The sequence below is a fragment of the Octopus bimaculoides genome, chromosome 24 (genome assembly GCF_046866305.1).
Source record: "Octopus bimaculoides isolate indiv1 chromosome 24, ASM4686630v1, whole genome shotgun sequence".
Classification (NCBI taxonomy): Eukaryota; Metazoa; Mollusca; class Cephalopoda; order Octopoda; family Octopodidae; genus Octopus; species Octopus bimaculoides.
Window position 1 is genome coordinate 25,378,431 of NC_142951.1, and position 20,147 is coordinate 25,398,577.

A 20,147-nucleotide genomic window follows, 5' to 3' on the forward strand; every position below is an offset into this window, starting at 1 on the left:
GAGAGATAGTAGTAGTAACGGTGAGAGGTGAAGGACGAGTAACAAGAGATAGAGAGAGAGAGAGAAGTAGTGACAGGTAGAGGCGAAGAACAGTAGAGGGAAGAATGAGAGGGGGAGATAGAAATAGAGAGAGTCGCGTTAGAAAAATAGTTAAAACTTACTGTATAAAGGTAACGCGTGCGTTCTGTCGTGATACAAACAATATATGAGTATATGCATATATATGTACATGTATTATATACGTTCATCTGCATGTACATATAGATACATAACTGGGTACATGACGTGGCAAAAGAACAAGGACAAAATGGTAAACAAGGTGTAACAAACAAGCAGGCCACATAGAAACATCCCCTTCATCAGCTGCCACCATTAAAACTCCGGCGTTTCGAAGAATTAAGGCAGTACGCATCGTTAAAATGGTTCTTCCCACGAACACAAATTATATATATATATATATATATATATATATATATATATATATATATATATATATATATATATATGTATAGTCCATAAGTTAGGAAAAAAAGGCACTTGTATACTTCTTCATGCGTGGGTGTCTTTGTGTCGGTGTTGACACTTGACAGCCAGTGGTCGTTCGTTTACGTTCCATAACTTGACGGTTCGACAAAAGACACTATTAGAATAATTACAAGATTATAAAAAAATAAATACTGAGGTCGATTTGTCCGAATAAAATTTTCCAAGGCAATATCACAGCATGGCCGCAGTCCATTGAGTGAAACACTTAAAGAATAAAAATATATATAGTACGTCCACACGCACTCAATCCAAGATTTTCCTCCACCTTCACACTCACCCTGTCATCTGGGACAAGCACGACTGGAATGATGCAGTTAAGTACATGATACCTCACCTTATGCACGCACACACACACACACACAACACAGCACAACACACATACATGTGCGTCCACACATAGATACATAAACTGCAACAGACACACACAGATATGTACATATGCGCACAAGAATATTTTCACCTGTTTTCTTTTTAACGTTTAATCACATGATCAATGACGTCACAGCTCTCACTGGACTATGGGTACTACTTTAGGTTAATGTAGCCTTGAAAGGCAAAGTGACAATTTGCCACGAATAGACTGACGTGTCTAACGTATGGTCATGTCATATCTGCCACTTAGACGTAAGCGTAAAGACTGTAAGGTTGATTAATAGACTATAGGAGTAATTATACCTGAATGAGGCTAGGAATGATACAAATATGCAGATGACTGGTTGCTCTAAATGGCGTCCTCGGCTGTTGCGGAATATTTTCGAAATAATCACTTTGGCACCCTCATTGCTATATATGTACATTTGTATGAATGTATGTACGTACGTACGTATGTATGTATGTATGTATGTATGTATGTTTGTATATGGTGGTTGTCTACTCCTTAAACAGAGTTTGACCACCTCCTGCACCTACACCTTAGCCCTTTCATGGCGTCTGATGTGACTTTTTAAACCAGACAGTGTTTTGAAAAAACACCCACACAGATTGCACCTCTGATTTGCACTACCAATACCTGCAAGTAAGTTCTGCTCATTGTGGATTCTAACATGTCTTTTAAGACCCCCATTGGATTTGCAAACCCTCTGGCACACACCACATTCAAACGTGTGCACAGACATATAATCAGAATAGCTGGGTGAGGTTTGTTTTCCATGGGTTCGCATACAAACATACATATATATATGTGTATGTTTATACATCTATATATATGTCTACCAGTCAAGTACTGGAGTCGATGTGATCGACTTACTCCTTCCCAAAAATTACAGGCCTTGTGCATACAGTAGAAAGGATATATATATATATATATAAATATGTGTGTGTGTGTGTATGTTATATGTGTATTATATGTATGTGTTTGTTTATATATATATATATATATATATATATATATATATATATGTTTATACATACATACATACATACATACACACTCACACACACACACACACATATATATATATGGGAGTGGCTGTGTGGTAAGTAGCTTGCTTACGAACCACATGTGTGGCACCTTGGACAAGTGTCTTCTTCTATAGCCTCGGGCCGACCAAAGCCTTGTGAGTGGATTTGGTAGACGGAAACTGTATGTATATGTATATATGTATGTGTGTGTATATGTTGTGTGTCTGTGTTGTCTCCTCAACATCGCTTGACAACCGATGCCGGTGTGTTTACGTCCCCGTAAATTAACGGTTCGGCAATAGACACCGATAGAATAAGTACTAGGCTTATAAAGAATAAATCCTGGGGTCGATTTGCTCGACTAAAGGCGGTGCTCGAGCATGGCCGTAGTCACATGACTGAAACAAGTAAAAGAGTAAAAGAGTGTATATATATATATATATATATATACTTATATGTATTTATATAAAATTTATAGTCAGGCTGTGTAGATTAATAAATACCAGCACAGAAATATACCCGCACAAGTATGAGCACGCGAATACTTGCATTTGTATAGTGAAAGAAAAAGGAAAAGAAAAAAGAGAAAGGAAGAGAGAGAGAGATAGATAGATAGAGATAGAGAGAGAGAGATAGATAGATAGAGATAGAGAGAGAGAGAGAGAGAGAGAGAGAGAGAGAGAGAGAGAGAGAGGGTTATACTGATTATAAATTGACACTTAATGGACAAGGTTTATCATATTGCTTCTTAGTTAATCGTTATTTTATTAATAAATGTATTGAAAAACGCTTCGTGGAATAATGAAAAGTATTTATACGTATATAAGCAAACATATTTGCGGATTTAACCAAGCGTTTGCGCGCGCACACGCTCTCATTCAACACACACATACACACACACACGTATGTATGTGTGTGAATGAGAGTGTGTACATATATATATATATATATATATATATATATATATATATATATAATATTTATTATATATATATAATATTTATTATATATATATAATATTTATTATATATATATAATATTTATTATATATATTTATATTTATTATATATATAATATTTACTATATATGTATGTATATGTATATATATATAAATATATATATATGTATATATATATACATGTATACATACACATATAAACAGGTGGATATAGTTTTTATACATGCCTATGGCTAGGACCGTCTTGGCAGTAGTATAGGTCTGTGGGCATATCAGTGCACTGGGTCCAATAGTGTTTATATACTAACGGCAATCCATAGGTCAGAACTAGGACCTTAGATTCATGGGGACCCCGAGCAGCTGCTCAGTGTGCCTATGCCTAAGATAGCACTGCTTATGGTAGTATATTCTGATTATAAATCTTGCGGTATTCATTGATTTAGTGGGGGAAAAAATTCAAAGCTAATTTTAATTTTTGCACTGGAGATAAGTGAAATGGGAATAAAATTGCTCCGAGCGGCGTTAAATTATAGCAATAAATAAATAAATAAATAATTAAATGAATGAATGAATAAATAAATCAATGAATAAATAAAGAGACAAAAAAATAATTGCAATGCAACAAAAAAAAAAAAACAAGCAAAAATACTAGAAATGCTTTTTTGTTTCTGTTTCATCATTTTGAAAACAATTTTCTAAGGTTAGATGTTTTTGAACATTACATACCTCTGTACAAAAGAACTTAACTCGGTCCCCACAAAAACGTCTGTCAAATTTTATAAATCCTTTTAGCTTTAAAACGTAAAACTAGAATTAAAAATGCAAACCTACTTTTGTAGTTTTGATTTTTTCTTCCGATCAATCTTTCTTGATAGGACAGTTTTGTGATTAGCCTGAAGTTTAGGATTTCTGTGATATAATGACATTTTCCTGCTGTATCCAAGCTTTGTTCTTGTTGATGTTGTTGCTGTCGTCTCTGCTGCTGCTGCTGCTGTTGTTTTTGTTTCTGAAACACGAAAAGAATTGCAACTACTTCCGGCTGTTTTGTCACCATTAACGGTGTTTTTCGCATGGCTGTTGCTGTAATGTTGATCTTTGCTATTTTCTCCATGTGTCGTCATATGATGGTTGTTCAGTTGTGAATTTCGTGACACTGTCCCGCAAGCTAATTCTCCCGACACATACGATTCAGTTAACAGTAGGCCGTTACGATGGTTTGACATATCTATATAGTCTCTGGAAAATCTGTGTAATTCTTTGTCTATCTTTTGTTGTGTTGCTGTTGTTCTGCTGATGTTGGTTTCGCTTTGAAGTTATCTGCCAGCTTCCCGCCGACTTGCGATGACCAATAAACCCGCTAGGAATATTTACAAATATTAACTCACAGATAACACAACAGCTTCCGGAAAGAACCTCAGTTGTGGTTGGTCAATGATATAATACATAATCATAAAAGCTTGACTGGTCTCATTTAGTCATTAACACACAGATAGAAAAATAAAGTGAAAAAGAAACCCAGAGAAGCAGTTGGTAGAAGGTCTTAGATATCCCACCTTACCCAGTTTTCGTTAGAGAAAACAAACTTATGAGACATGTTAGAAAAGGAGGCACATTTAATTGTGTAAACACACATTGCGTGTCTTGCAATTTCAGATCTAAATAGACAATTAAGGATAAGAAATATGGAGAGAATGTGCAACAAATCACCATATTAACATAGTTTTGGTATGAAATAATCGGTTAGAGACGTTACAGACTGCAAGTAGTCAAAGCTGCAGTGATCTCTGAGACGGAATTGAACAAATACAAAGGAGACGAGCGCCTTGATTGGAGTCAGTTGACAACGAAAGTTGCTTGCCGGTCGTTTGGTTAGTGGGTGGAAGGAAAGATGGCGGAGGCGTTGAAGAGGTAGGAAAACATGATGACAAGAACGAAGTATTTAGGACTACCGTGTATGGGTGTGTGTGTGTGTGTGTGTGTGTGATTGTGTGTGTGTGTGTGTGTGTGTGTGTGAGTATGTGTGTGTGTTTGTGTATGCGTGTCTGTGCGTGCAACAACATTGCTTCTGTGTTTGTTAGAAGAGAAAGAATAAGGGAGAAAGAAGAAAGAAAAACATCTCAAAGGGAAGGAGAGAGTGAGAGAGATATACAGATAGTAAGAAAGAGAGAGAGGGGGAAAGAGAGAGATAGAGGGAAAGAGAGAGAGAAATAAAGCGAGAGGGAGTGAGAAAGAGTGGCGGGGATAAAAACAAAGAGCAGAAAATAGAGGAGTAGACAAGAAGCGATGAAGTGAAAACGGAGGAAAAGAAAGAGAAATGAGCTGAAGAAAGAGTAGATGTTGAGACGGGGACACAAAGGTTGAGTGTATATTTTTGTAGGTGAGTATACATTCTGTTATACATGCCTGACCAATTCTGTTTATATGTGTGACTGTATTTGTTTTGGTGTTAGTATTTCTGTACATGTGTGTAAGTTCAAGTGTGCGTAGATGTATGAAAGTATGTGTGTATGTGTATGTGTATGTGTATGTGTATGTGTATGTGTATATGTATGTGAAGTTCAGTGCGTTAGTGCGTACGAGTGCAAATGTTGTCTTTACGATTACAAGTGGATAGGTCTGTTAGAAGAGTTACGACGTGTTTGTTTCTTTGTAACCAATCAGAACTGGAATCAAGTGAAATGTCAGGGAGAATCAGTCAATTAAAAAAAGTCTAGAGGCCAATCATATCAATGAAAAGAAGTACAATTCATAGGTCATGTCTAGGTCACGGATGTGTGTGTGCACGTGTCTGTGGATGTGTGTGGGTCATTCTTTAAGGGTTGGTAATGAAAGAATGACAATTAGGGTTTCGTAACTGAACGAAAAGAAAATAGATAATAATGAAACAAGCCTGCTTCATTATTTTTCCCCCAGTGTAAAGGATACTTGAAAATGGGAGGAAGTGTAGTAATTAACATGATTATATTGAAAAAAGAAAAAAAGAATAAAAAGACAAAAATTCCCTACCTTAACGAAGGTGAATTTTGCTAATCCTCAAGGATTATGTACATATTCAATTTGATTTGACCCCTTTTCTCTCCTACAGCCCTTTCTCCATCCTTTCTCATGCATAAACTGATTAATCCAATTTTGAGTTAACTTTACCTTAACGGGGAAAAATCTCCAAGGCAACATATAATAACACCTATTCAGAAGATTGCTTTAGAAAAAATGTCCGCCATTTACTCCATCCATTAATTGTTATGATAGCTAGATCTAAATGTAGTCTGTTCATATTGTTGTTGTTGTTGTTGTTTAGCCCCTGGTCAACCGTTATATGATCAAATGTGTCAAAGCCATGATCAATCTTTCTTCATTTGGGAAGTGTCTATCCAGGTGCACATTGTTCAGTGTACCCTTTATTTTGTAAGTTGGAAGGTTATGATTCGATTGCTATCTCTAGCAGATTCAGCGTCTTTTTGAAGCTCCTCTCTCGTGAGATCGTAATGTTACTGCTTAACTCCAGATTATCCCTGATTCAAGAGATCTATGACTAGATGGGTTCAAGCCAAATTCAATTCCCATTTGCTTCTGGATATAATCTATCAAGGATTATATTAGCTCAAACACATTTTCTTTTAACCCTGTAAGGAATAAGTTCTGGGATATTTTACTGATATCGATCCAACTATTCATTTGTCGCCACTTACAGTTCCCTGGAGGGTCGTGGGGATAGAGTCCTCTCAGAAATCTCCTCCATAGGCTCTTACCAGAGACAACTGTAATTAAACTTTCCTGTTGGATTCTCAAATATGACCAATTGAGATTCTTACTCTTTCCCTTGTCTCAGTCATTAGACTGCAGCCATGCTGGAGCACCGCCTTTAAGAATTTTAGTCGAATGAATCAACCCCAGTACTTATTTTTTTAAAGTACTGATACTTATTCTATGTCTTTTTTGCCGAAGCGCTAAGTTATGGGATATGTATATTGGCTGTGTGGTAAGTAGCTTGCTTACCAGCCACATGGATCCGGGTTCAGTCCCACTGCGTGGCACCTTGGGCAAGTGTCTTCTACTATAGCCTCGGGCCGACCAAAGCCTTGAGTGGATTTGGTAGACAGAAACTGAAAGAAGCCCGTCGTATATATGTATATATATATGTATATGTGTGTGTACGTTCGTGTGTCTGTGTTTGTCTCCTCAAAATCGCTTGACAACCGATGGTGGTGTGTTTACGTCTCCGTAACTTAGCGGTTCGGCAAAAGTGACCGATAGAATAAGTACTAGGCTTACAAAGAATAAGTCCTGGGGTCGATTTGCTCGACTAAAGGCGGTGCTCCAGCATGGCCACAGTCAAATGACTGAAACAAGTAAAAGAGAAAAAAATAGTATATATATATGTGTGTGTGTGTGTGTGTTTCCTGGGGCTAAAACAACAGTAACATCGTCCCTTCCAGGACAGCCACATTATGTTGGCAAATAGCCTTTAATTTAAAGAACTGTTACTGAATGTCTCGCTTTCGCCTCTCCCGAAATTGCTGGCCTTGTGCCAAAAGTTTAGTACAAGGCCAGTAATTTCGTAGGAGGGGATAAGTCGATTACATCGACCCCCAGTGTTCAACTGATACTTATTTTATAGACCTTGAAAAGATGGAAGGCAAATTCGACCTTGGCATAAAAACGGACAAAACTCGCCGCTTTTTACAACTATGGTAATAAGCCTTTCCAGGGTCTGAAATTGTTGAGGATGGGAAGGAAAGTCGATTGCGTCGACCCCAGTAAGTAACTGGTACTTATTTCATCGATCCAGAGAGGATGAAAGGCAAAGTTCGACTTCGGCAGAATTTGAACTTAACTTAAAGACGGACAAAGCGCTGCTGAACATTTTGCCCGGAGTGCTATCGATTCTGCCAGCTCGCTGCCTTTAACAGTTATGGTAATAACACTCTTTATTAAGGCAACGAGCTGGCAGAATCGCTAGCACGCCGGTCGAAATGCTTCCTGGTATTTTGGCTGCCGCTACGTTCTGAGTTCAAGTTTTGCTAAGGTCGACTTTACCTTTCATTCTTTAGGATCGATAAATTAAGTACCAGTTGAGTACTGGTTTCGATCTAATTGACTGGCCCCTTCCCCCAAATTTCGGGCCTTATACCTAGAGTAGAAAAGAATAAATCCTTTCTACTATAGGCACAAACCTCTGGTACTTAATTTATCGACCCCGAAAGGATGAAAGGCAAAGTCAATCTCAGCGGAATTTGAACTCAGAATGTAGCGATTCACGGAATACTGCTAAGCATTTCATCTAGCGCACTAACGATTCTGGCACCTTGCCGCCTTAACAGCTATGGTGATAATCCTTTCTACTCTAGGCACAAGGCCCGAAATTTTGGGGGAGGGGGTCAGTCGATTAGATCGACTCCAGTACTCAACTGGTACTTAATTTATCGACCCCAAAAGAATGAAAGGCAAAGTCGACCTCGGCGGAATTTGAACTCAGAATGTAGTGACTCGCGAAATATCAGTAAGCATTTCTTCCAACGCACTAACGATTCTTGCTTCTTTATTGCTCACAAGGGGCTAAACATAGAGGGGACAAACAAGGACAAAGGGATTAAGTCGATTTCATCGACCCCAGTGCGTAATTGGTACTTAATTTATCGACCCCGAAAGGATGAAAGGCAAAGTCGATCTCGGCGGAATTTGAACTCAGAACGTAACGGCAGACGAACTACTGCTGCTAAGCATTTCGCCCGGCGTGCTAACGATTCTGCCAGCTCGCCGCCTTTAACAGCTACGGTAATAATGCCATTGAGAACAGTACTACCAGCAACAACAGCAACAACAACAACAACAACAACAACAACAGTAGCAGCAGCAGCAGCAGTAGCAGTAACAACAATATAATCAAATATAGAAAGATCAACGGCAGTAATCTAAAGAAAAAAAACCGTAACAGCAATAATACGAACAGCAACAACAAAATAACAAGATTATATCATCTTATATAGAAACATCAATGACTATGGCTTTAAAAAAATACATTAATTCCAATAACAAGAACTAGTCTAAAAATGAACACGAACAAGAGTTTACTCCAACTATCAATTCTAATAAAAACAACAACAGCAATAACACAAGAAGCGGTTAGTTAATTTGTTGCAGATAGATGCACCATTTTCTACAAAGGTTGCTTTCTTCTATGTTGATTACCCTGTCATTGTCTGTATTTTGCTTTTAAAATTTATTTTATGGTCTTTTTTCCCCCTTCAAATATATCATAAAAAAAAAACATAACATACACAATATTTAAACAAATTTATTCCTGATTTAGAAAATCGAAATTACCCACAATGCAGGTTAACTTATTGATCTTACAATCATTCAATTAGATTTCATTTTTATTGTATTTTCTTCAAATCTCCGCAAAGCCACCTCGACACGTCTTGCACACAACTATCTCTCTCTATATATGGATATATACTCATTATATCTACTTACTTGAGCTTTTCACTCACACTCCACTCAAAGTACATACTCAAATATACATTCAAGTTTATCGTAACATGTTTAACCGTACAAACTGAGTAATAAGTAATCATTCTTATAAGCTCTGCTCTGTTTTGGTTTTGTTATTAACCCACCAATCGATTCTATCTATCTATCTATCTATCTATCTATCTATCTATCTATCTATCTATCTATCTATCTGTCTATCTATCTATCTGTCTATCTATCTATCTGTCTGTCTATCTATCTATCTATCTATCTATCTATCTATCTATCTATCTATCTATCTATCTATCTATCTACCTACCTATCTATCTATCTGGCGGAGGTGGCGAACACGTACATCGCGTCCGTCATCTACTACCGCCTGACCGTCGTTCCTTGTCCCGACCCTACCATCACCAAACTGGAGCGCATCCTCTTCCGCTTCTTGTGGAAAGGAAGCGTTCCGATGGTTAGGCGATCCGTTTGCTGCCAACACCCGTTAAAAGGAGGACTGGGCATGCCGTGGTTGATGATGCGCAGACACGCGCTGAGACTGCGACATCTCCGGCTCTACGTAGACAGCGGTGAACAGGTGTGGTCACCGTTTGTGCGGCGCGCTTTCCCGCAGCTCGTCTCCATGACCGAACTGCAGTCATGGATCAAGAAGAGGCCGAGGAAGGGCGAATGGCACCGCGAGTGTCGCGCTGCTCTTCGGCAACTCCAACAACCCGGGTCAACCTTGAGCGACTGCATCACAACTAACGCATTCTATAGTGGATTAGTGGAGGGAAGGTACGACGACGATCTCGGGGCGAACCTGGGCGTCGACGAGGAATACCTGACCCGCCTGTTTAAGACGACCTTCGGGCCGGGACCTATGGACAACTTCCAGAGATCCCTGGCCTGGCAGTGCTATCGAGAAGCACTACCCGTTCGGGATAAGCTCTACAGGCATGGCTCGAGAAACACGGGGCCGACCTGTCCGAGATGCCGGCAGAGCGACGAAACCGTTCTGCGCGCACTCGTACAGTGTCCCACCATTTCCGAGCTGTGGGCTTACGTCGAACAACTGCTATCGCGTGTGGGACGAGTCGGTCTATCAGCCGAGTCTATCGTGAATATTGTCGCGCCTCCTTCCTTTAAACGGGAAGGAAGAGCTATTTTCATCGTACTTGTGGCTATGGCGAAAGAATGTGTATGGTGGACGCGTCTGAAAGGTCTAGAGACAAAGACTTTCCTCTCTGGGCAATCTCTCATCAACTTCTTCAAGTATCACCTGAAGAGGAAGTTGAGAGTAGAAAGGGAAGTCTTGTCTAGTGAATGCTTCAAAAAAAGATGGGTGAATGTAGCAAGGATGGCACGTGTGAACGACGGAGCCATCTTGAGCATAACCCTATGAACAAGAAAAAAAACAAAAAAACAAAAAGGCAAAAGAGAGTCACTTACTGTTATAGTTTCTTCAATGAGAATATTGACCAAGGTTACCGTGGTCTTTTCCGTGGGCTTTTCCTTCCACGGCTAAACCTAAACTGTCCTCCCCTCTTTTTACACGAGAACATTACTGTGTGATACACGATCCCTATTGATCGGCCTTTCCTTTTCTTTTTTTTTCGATCCCTTTTGATCGAACTGCCCCCCAATTTTTTTTTTTTTTTTTTTTTTTTTTTCCTTCCTTCCCCCTCCCAAAAAGAAAAGCTCTACATTGTATTTGTCCCATCTTCGTTGAGCCCTGTGTGGCTAATAAAAGAAATGTATCTGTCTATCTATCTATCTATCTATCTATCTATCTATCTATCTATCTATCTATCTATCTATTCATCTGTCTGTATGTCACTCTGTCTTTCTGTAAAAAAATCATCGATTTAATGTCTATTTTCCCCATGATGGCATTAGTTTGACGAAATTCATCGAAGTAGATTATTCTACTGACGAATGCTCGCCCTGTCGTAAACCTTCATCTGTTTCAAAGTCAGGTAATATTTCTCCGTGTCGTATCTATTTTTCAATATTTTCATAGTCGCAGGAGTGTGGTAAGTAGCTTGCTAACCAACTACATAGTTCCGGGTTCAGTCCTACTGCGTTGCACCTTGGGCGAGTGTCTTCTACTATACATTGTACATTGAACGAACATGTTTTCAAGGAAGACTGGAAACGAACGACAGCATTGTATGACGGTAGCGTTCATTTTCAGTCAGCAACGTGATTTAAAAGGGACGTTCAAGCACACATACACACATGCAAGTATACATACACATACATACAAAAACACACACACACACACACATGTATGATGGGATTCTTTCAGTTTTCTTTTAATAAATCGACTTAAAAGCCTCTGGTCGGCTCGGGACTATCGAAGAAACTCCTTCCACATATATAAGTAATTCAACAAGTGTATAATGACCGTAATGCAACCTGTGCTTAATCTCTCTCTATCAATCCTCTTATAACTTAAAAGAAGGCCTGCAAAATTCAAGTACAGCTGTAGTCGCTTACAACACAATTATAACGAAGTGAATGTACCAACATTAGCTTCCATTTTTCTATTAACTTGCCTAATTTTCATATGCCTTGAGTTTTCAAACGAATTTAGTCTAAAGTTTCAGCTCTTCCAGAGCTTGCTCTATTATTTGCCATAAATACGTAAATTATGCTTTGAGACATTGAAAACGGTTTGTGAATTACAAACAGAATCTTTAAAACATATGCAATGATATTATTTTGGCATACGTTTATCATTCTCTCTCTCATAAGGTGTTCTATCCGTCTTAACCTGTCGTGAAGAATATTGGTCTCTACGCTGACTGTATCAGCTTTCATCAACACTTCAGCGTTAGAAATTAACGTAAACCAGTCAATGTTCAAAATATTTCGGAGGCAATGTTGGTAAGCTCGTTCTGAGAGTTTCTCGAGTTCCCTATATGTTATCCGTGTTTTACAGAAGTAGAATAAGCTAAACGTGTAATTACAAAAAGCCACGTAAACCGATATTAGAGTGATATGATTTGGATTCCAGCAGAGTGTTAAAGAAAATCTCTCACCATTCGGCTGCTTCGCCCCAGATGTTCCACTGATTTTAGGCTGGCAGGGTCAAGAGTCTGGCTGTATTCGCTCACCACTATATAAATACCTGAAACAATTATGCTATTCTGATGTACCAGTTCCAGATGTAATATTCCATTATCTATTAAATAGTTATGCTTCAGAGGACTTGGCTGGTACACAACTTTATCAACAAATTTCAATTGGTAACCATCAACTAAAATCTCTGTCTTACAGTAATTTTTCTCTGGGTATAAGTGGAACATGACAAAAGTTTTCTCAAGGTTTATCTGAAACTAAAAACTTTGGCGACAACACTGAGTCTATGCGCGTGTCGCTATATATCCTCTGTATATCCTACGGGTTGTGATATATCCCTTATGTGCAAGATCACATTCTCTAGCAAAGAGCAAATGCTGAACCAAACCGATGAAAGTCTTGGTTTAGCAGAGAAAACATTTGAGGTTAGACAACTTTCCTGTTGATCTGTATCTGATATAATTACTGTGGTCATAATTTTCAAATATATGCAAGAAGCAAAAATTGAACAATAGAGATATATTGCAAGGAAAGTGGGTTATTTATAGCCGTTCTGCTTTACTTCGTTTCTTATATTCTATGGGTTCCGAATGAATTAAGCCAACACGGCTTCCGTTTCATCATAGAATGAACATACAAGCTTCAGAAATGATTTGGAAACACAATTTTATCAAGTATGGCTCATATAGACTTCCTATTCATCGTGTTAAAGGTATTCGTCAGATCTATAAACTCCCGTATCAGATCCTGTTGTTTCCTGTACTTTTCCTACAATTATCATTCAGTGAATACCATATCCTTGGTGCTTTGGCTGTGATAAAACCAACTCTGGGATTCTAGAAATATATTCTCTGCTACATTATCATTATAGAATTATAAGAAATGCTCTTTCCACCAAGCGGCATTTTCCTCTGTTAAAGAACAGAGTCCCCCCACCCCCTACAACATGTGATCTAAGTGGAAATATTTTATACGCCTTTGAACTATATGTTTGTTTTAAGAGACTGCATAACTTTATTATATTTCTGCCTGTAATAGTTTTTATATTTGCAGAAGGTAAACCGCTAGTTTTAAGGCGAACGAATCTCTGCGCTTCAGTTTTTACCTTTTCAAGTATCTGTGTTTATGCTGTTCAGATAAGAGATGATGTAGCGTTGACTTCCGAATTTTCTTCTTTCTTTTTAGAAGCTGAACTATTTCTATTGTTCGCCTCAAACCAAGCTCGGCGATATAAATATGGCTAGAAATTTTGTTGACTTTTCTTGCTATAGGTTTTAGATGTGTTATAATTGTGTACCTTGCTTTGACCAGTAAATGATCCGACGAACAGTCTGCAGGTCAGAGGGATCAGACAGAGTACATCCCAAATGTCTTTGAGATTGACAGTCATAGGCCAGGAGGTCCCACTGTTTAGGTCTGAGATTCATCCATGCTGTGCCTGAATTGGGTGTTTAGAATAGAACGTCCAAAATTTTGTCCAGTTCTAATAGATTAAGCCAATTACTATTCCTTTTTACAACACCAAAACGAGTAAGCTAATCCCATACTTTCTACTTCGTTGAAGAGCATTGAAATCTTCTAAAAGAATAGTTTTGTCTGGTTTAGGAAAGGACAACTCTAAGAGATCCGTAGAAGGATTCGCTTATCATTGCTATCTTGAGTGAGCGCATGTGCACTGTTAATACTGGAATAACAACAAGTTTCAGTTTCAAAGTCATAAAGCACTTTCTATGAGTCAGCTCTATTAAGTTTGGAAATAGTCTGCATCTAATAGAGAAGCCAACAACTGTGTCTCTCCTTTCGAATTCAGTTTTCCTTTTCCAGACAAGTGTACATCCCTCTTTTATTTCTTTAAATTGACCATCATTTGAAAAATGAGTTTCAGAGAACGCAGAAATGTCACCAATATCTTGAGCTGCCCTGATTGTTGTATGTTTAGATGATAAGCTTTGAGAGCTGTTGATTAGAGTTCTTACATTCCAGCATTCAATCAATTTCAGTTTATTGTTTCTACAATTTCGAGTATCAGCACGCTCTCGCCGGCCGAACCAAATTGTTAAGGGCGAGCAATTTATAGGTCATCTTTTCTAGATCATTCAAGTAATGCGGTGAGCAAGGCTATCGTCTAACAAGGGAAACTTAGACACTTTGGAGTAATCAAGACTCATTGATAATTCGAGTGATAAAGAAAATCTTTGTAGGTTGTAAGCCATGCACTTCCAATGTGCTACGTCTGTATGAGTCACCACCATCCCATCGCTGAATGGTTCGGAAAGAACAAAGAAAAAGAAAACTCAAGCAACTCATAAAAGAAATATTTCAAATGATGCGTTCAAAAAAATGTCAGCTATGTCTATGCGAAACATAAGCTGCCGAAAGGAGCTTTACACAACAACACAGCGGCTCTTATCAAAGTCAAAGATAACAAAGATAAGCCGAAGTAAGATGTCTGTCACAATAATTTTACTGGAATGTATATCAGTGCAACCGCTTCCTAGAGATATGTTTTAACGAAAGCTAAGGGATGCCGTACTTCCAATGCTATTCAACGTTCTGGATACCAGCCCCAAATTTTCTAAATAATTGTTGTCCTTATGCAGGGTCTCTATATCTTTTGACGCGTAATCTTTTGCAGTGCTGGGATTTTAGTAACCCTCGTCACCAGGCTAGCGTTGCGGGGGTGCGGTCCTATTCACCGGAGACCCAACCGTGCAACAGATAGGATTAGCTTGTGTTCCCTGTAGCGCGCACGATCGACCCAACGTATACTCATATACTACATATACATATGTATAAACCGGTGAACTCAATATTTTGGTGAATGAAAGGGGTTTCAGTGATTATGCATCTTCACTCACCTAAATATAAGTATATTTCTACATGTGCATGAAATTCTCAATAGCAAGGAAGTGAATCATCGACTGATTCCTCATATTTATACATAATATGTTGAAAATATCCTTTTTCTTTTGTTTGTAAACAAAAAAATATATTTATCTATTTTTCAATATTTTCATAGGCGCAGGAGTGGCTGTGAGGTAAGTAGCTTGCTAACCAACCACATGGTTCCGGGCAAGTGTCGTCTGCTATAGCCTCGGGCCGACCAAAGCCTTGTGAGTGGATTTGGTAGATGGAAACTGAAAGAAGGCCATCGTATATATATATGCGTGTGTGAGTGTTTGTGTGTCTGTGTTTGTCCCCCCACCATCGTTTGACAACCGATGCTGGTGTGTTTACAGCCCCCGTAACTTAGCGGCTTGGCAAAAGGGACCGATAGAATAAGTACTAGGCTTACAAAGAATAAGTCCTGCCGGTGCTTCGTGGAACTTTAGGTGTTTTCGCTCAATAAACACTCACAACGCCCGGTCTGGGAATCGAAACCGCGATCCTACGACCGCGAGTCTGCTGCCCTAACCACTGGGCCATTGCGCCTCCACCAGGCTTAAATAACAACAACAAAAAACAGCGCAACAAGAGTAAGAACAATAATAAAAAAAAAACCTGAAGAAGGATCTGAGTGTGCGTGGGTTTGGTGGCCTGAGGTGTAATTAGGATTAATAATAACTGGAGTAGAGGTCATGGAAGTATTGGTGATTATCAAATTGTCGTCATTTGGACAGAGGCCATAGTTAATGTGGTCTGCATAATTAATGGAGAGAAAAAGTAATCTTAGTAATAACGTTTATTGATGCAGTTTATACAACAACAAGAGGAACATCAAGAATAATAGCAATAATGACAACAACAACAACAGCAGCAGCAGCAGCAGCAGCAGCAGCAATAACAGTAACAACAGTGGTTTTGCCACCATCGCCACCACCACCACCACCACTATCAACACTACCGCCGCCGCCGCCGCCGCCTCCTCCACCCCGCCGCCTCCACCCCTCCTCCACCCCGCCTCCACCCACCTCCATTCACCTCCACCCCGCCTCCACCCAGCCGCCGCCTCCACCCCGCTTCCACCTCCACCCCGCCTCCGCCTCCACCCCGCCGCCCCACTGCCGCCGCCCCACTGCCACCGCCCCACTGCCACCGCCCCAGTACCGCCGCCAACGCCGCCGCCACCACCACCACCACCACCACCACCACCACCACCACCACCACCACCACCAACAGCAGCAGCAGTAGCAGCAACAACAAAAGAATGCGAAAACAGCAAATACACCAACAGCAACTGCTTTAACGATTGCAATAGTTGCAGCAGCAGCAGCAGAAGCAGAAGCAGCAGCAGCAGAAGCAGAAGCAGCAGCAGCAGAAGCAGCAGATCACCGTCATCACGTCGTCATCCTTATCATCATCATCATCATCACCATCGTTATTGTCACCAACATGAGCAATAACAACGACAAGAACAAAAAAAAAACTGAAATAACAAAAAGTTGCACTTGTAACAATCGCTTTTGTAACAGCAGCAGCAGCAACACCACCACCACCAGCAGCAGCAGCAAAAGCGGCAACAAACGACTTTTCCCCTTTACTCCAAATCACTCCGAGCAAGGTTGAAATGCCTCATCTGTGTGAAGGGCTAGAGTAAATGGAGGAATGATATTAATGCCATAAAAACCTATTTATATATATACACGGTTCTTTAAGATATCAAATAAAGATGACAATAAAATAAAAATAATTTACATAAACTGTGATGAGAAGGTAATAAAAGAACTGATAGTTATAAAATACGTTAAATGAGATGATAATATAGGAGTTAATAAAATGATGTAAAATGAGGTGGTAATAAAAAAAATAATAATAAAGATGTGGAAATGAAACCAACTAATAGTCAGCAATGTATTTATTAACTTTGAATTGAACATTTCAAAGTCATATTTTGCGGTAAAACAATGGGGATAAAATTTAATCTACCATTCATTTGCTTTTGGGAAAACTCTTTGTGTGCGAAACTTGCAGCATGTCGGTAAGATATCCAGGAAGCATAGATATAATTCTCAAAAATTTGAAGAAACGAGTTCAGAAGAGAAAACCCTCCCGACTGGTGGAGACCTGTGAATGACCCTCTTTTTATCTTTACTTCAAAGGAAATATAGGCAGGAAAAGCTCAGACTCGTAACGTCCTGTCGAAGCGATGTAAATACGCCTTCGCTAGTTCTATATTTAAGAGAACATTTAAGAGAAATTATGTACATTATTTACATTATTTATATTATTCGACGGATATTTGTCTTCATCTTGTTTGTTGTTAACACACGTCATAACAAAAAGATAACTTTCCAATCTGATATTAGGCTTTTTAGAAAAACGCTCAATAGTAATACGTAGCGAAAACCATTTTAGACCCCTCGCTTAACTAGCAAGTAGGCTGAGCTACTCTTCTTATTGTATTTTTTTTCTCTCTCCAATGAACATGACTGTCCTTGGAGTCGATTGTATAAATGCAAACACCCTGTGGTTAGCTTAGAAGCAAAGTTACTCTATCAACAAACTCGCATTGCTTGATGTAAGTAAGATAGTTATCGGCATAAATAGGATAGCTATCATCCGGGTTAATGCCTTTTTCAATTTGTCGGCTGGTGCCATGAGGAATGTTTCTATATCATTTCTGCTCTAGGCACAAGACCCCAATACGCAACTAGTACTTAATTTATCGACCCCGAAAGGATGAAAGGCAATATCGACCTCGGCGGAATTTGAACTCAGAACATAAAGACAGACGAAATACCGCTAAGCATTTCGCCCGGTGTGCTCACGTTTCTTTTTTCTTATTTCTTTACTGCCCACAAGGGGCTAAACATAAAGGGACAAACAAAGACAGACAAAGGGATTAAGTCGATTACATCGATCCCAGTGCGTAACTGGTACTTAATTTATAGACACCGAAAGGATGAAAGGCAAAGTCGACCTCGGCGGAATTTGAACTCAGATGAAACGGCAGACGAAATACCGCTAAGCATTTCGCCCGACGTGCTAACGTTTCTGTCAGCTCGCCACCTTGGAATGTTTCGTTAATCCCCGCAATAGAACGACTAAATAACGCAAAAAAAAAATAATAATTTTAGTGGTGGTTATCGGCAAGACCAGGATCTCTGAAGTCCATGCATTCGCGCCCATTCCTTGGGTAACTGACAGCCACAAAGTGAATAATTTTTGTTTTCCATTACACCCATACCAGACTTATTACATAAATTCCACTTCTTATCGACGAGAATTCCTTTTAATTGATGGAATTGAATATTGTTTGAGAAACGCCTCTGCTGTGCAGGAAGATAACACCTTAATGTCGCTACGGGCTGTATCAACTCTCAAAAGCTGTCTGGATGGATCAGTTAAGTTTCCGAAATGTTGATATCAGCTCTGCTACTGAAAATAAATTTGTTTGCTGGATGAAAGCTCCGCCATGTTTTAAAACGCCATATACATTACGAACGTTTATGCATGCACACATGTATGCAAGTATTTACATATATATATATATATATATATATATATATATATATATATATATATATATATATATACATATATATATATATATATATATATATATATATATATATATATATATATATATATATATATATATGGAGAGAGCGAAAGATAGATAGATAGATAGATAGATAACCGAGTTTGTATGAGGTTGTGTATAGAAGAATATATTAATCAATGAAATTCCAACTTAGTTTGGTTTTCACGTTTTATTATTTCTAATTTTTACAATTTTTACAATTTTACAATATTGAATTAAACAAATATTTTCATGCGTTACGCAAGCATCAAGTTGATGTAGTAGCAGTCATATTCCACAATTGACAACTATATATATATTCTTTTATTCTTTTACTTGTTTCAGTCATTTGACTGAGGCCGTGCTGGAGCGACACCTCATAGGGTTCTAAATCGAACAAATCGACCTTAGGACTTATATCTTAAGCCTTATTCTATCGGGGACGTAAACACACTAGCACCAGTTGTGAAGTGGTGACAGGGAGACAAACACAGACATACATACATACACACACCTACAGCCCCCCACATATATAATATATATATATATATATATATATATATATACGATAGCTTTCGGTTTCAGTCTATCAAATCTACTGACAAGGCGTTGGTCGGCTCGAGGCTATAGTAGAGGACACTTGCCCAAGGTGCCACGCAGTGGGATTGAACTTGGAACCATCTGGTTCACACACACACACACACACACACACACACACACACACACAATACACATTTCCAAGCTTGTAACAAAAAAACGCTAAATACTTGTTTGTTTATATTTATGCACACATGTGTGTTTACTTGTATATGTACATATACATAAGTTTTTATATGCGAGTGAGTATATATATATATATATATATATATATATATATATATATATATATATATATATATATATATATATATATATATATATATGCATATGTACACACACTCACACACACGCACATAGGAACAAACAAGAGAAATAAAATCCAATGCATAGATTTATACGTAGGTGTAATATTATAGAAATGACTTAAACTCCGAGAGTCTAATGTATTCATGCATTGCTCTTTATGATGATTGTGATGATAATAACAACAATAATGATGCGTGTATGTATATATGCATACCTGTATATATTCAATATAAGCATGTGTGTATATGAGCATGTATGTATCTGCGTATATATGTTCGTAAGTATGTAAACAGTTAAGAATATAGTCATGTCTGCCTCTGG

The 20,147-nt window shown here is 38.6% G+C and overlaps 1 protein-coding gene across 3 annotated transcripts in view; it reads right to left on the minus strand.

The window, feature by feature from the left end:
- LOC106881396 (uncharacterized) overlaps nucleotides 1-20,147 on the minus strand; it is a 139,881-nt gene that overhangs the window by 90,294 nt on the left and 29,440 nt on the right. Inside the window, exon 2 of one of the 3 annotated variants that reach the window (XM_089340782.1) lies at nucleotides 15,959-16,096. The exons of 1 other annotated variant lie outside the window; for it this stretch is intronic. Coding sequence is in view for 1 of the 2 variants with exons in the window: in XM_089340780.1 (XP_089196906.1) it covers nucleotides 3,737-4,128 (392 nt within the window). In the remaining variant the exon portion in view is untranslated. Of the gene's footprint in view, nucleotides 1-3,736; nucleotides 4,791-15,958; nucleotides 16,097-20,147 lie in introns of those variants that run through there. One more of the 3 variants, XM_089340780.1, reaches the window with a different exon arrangement.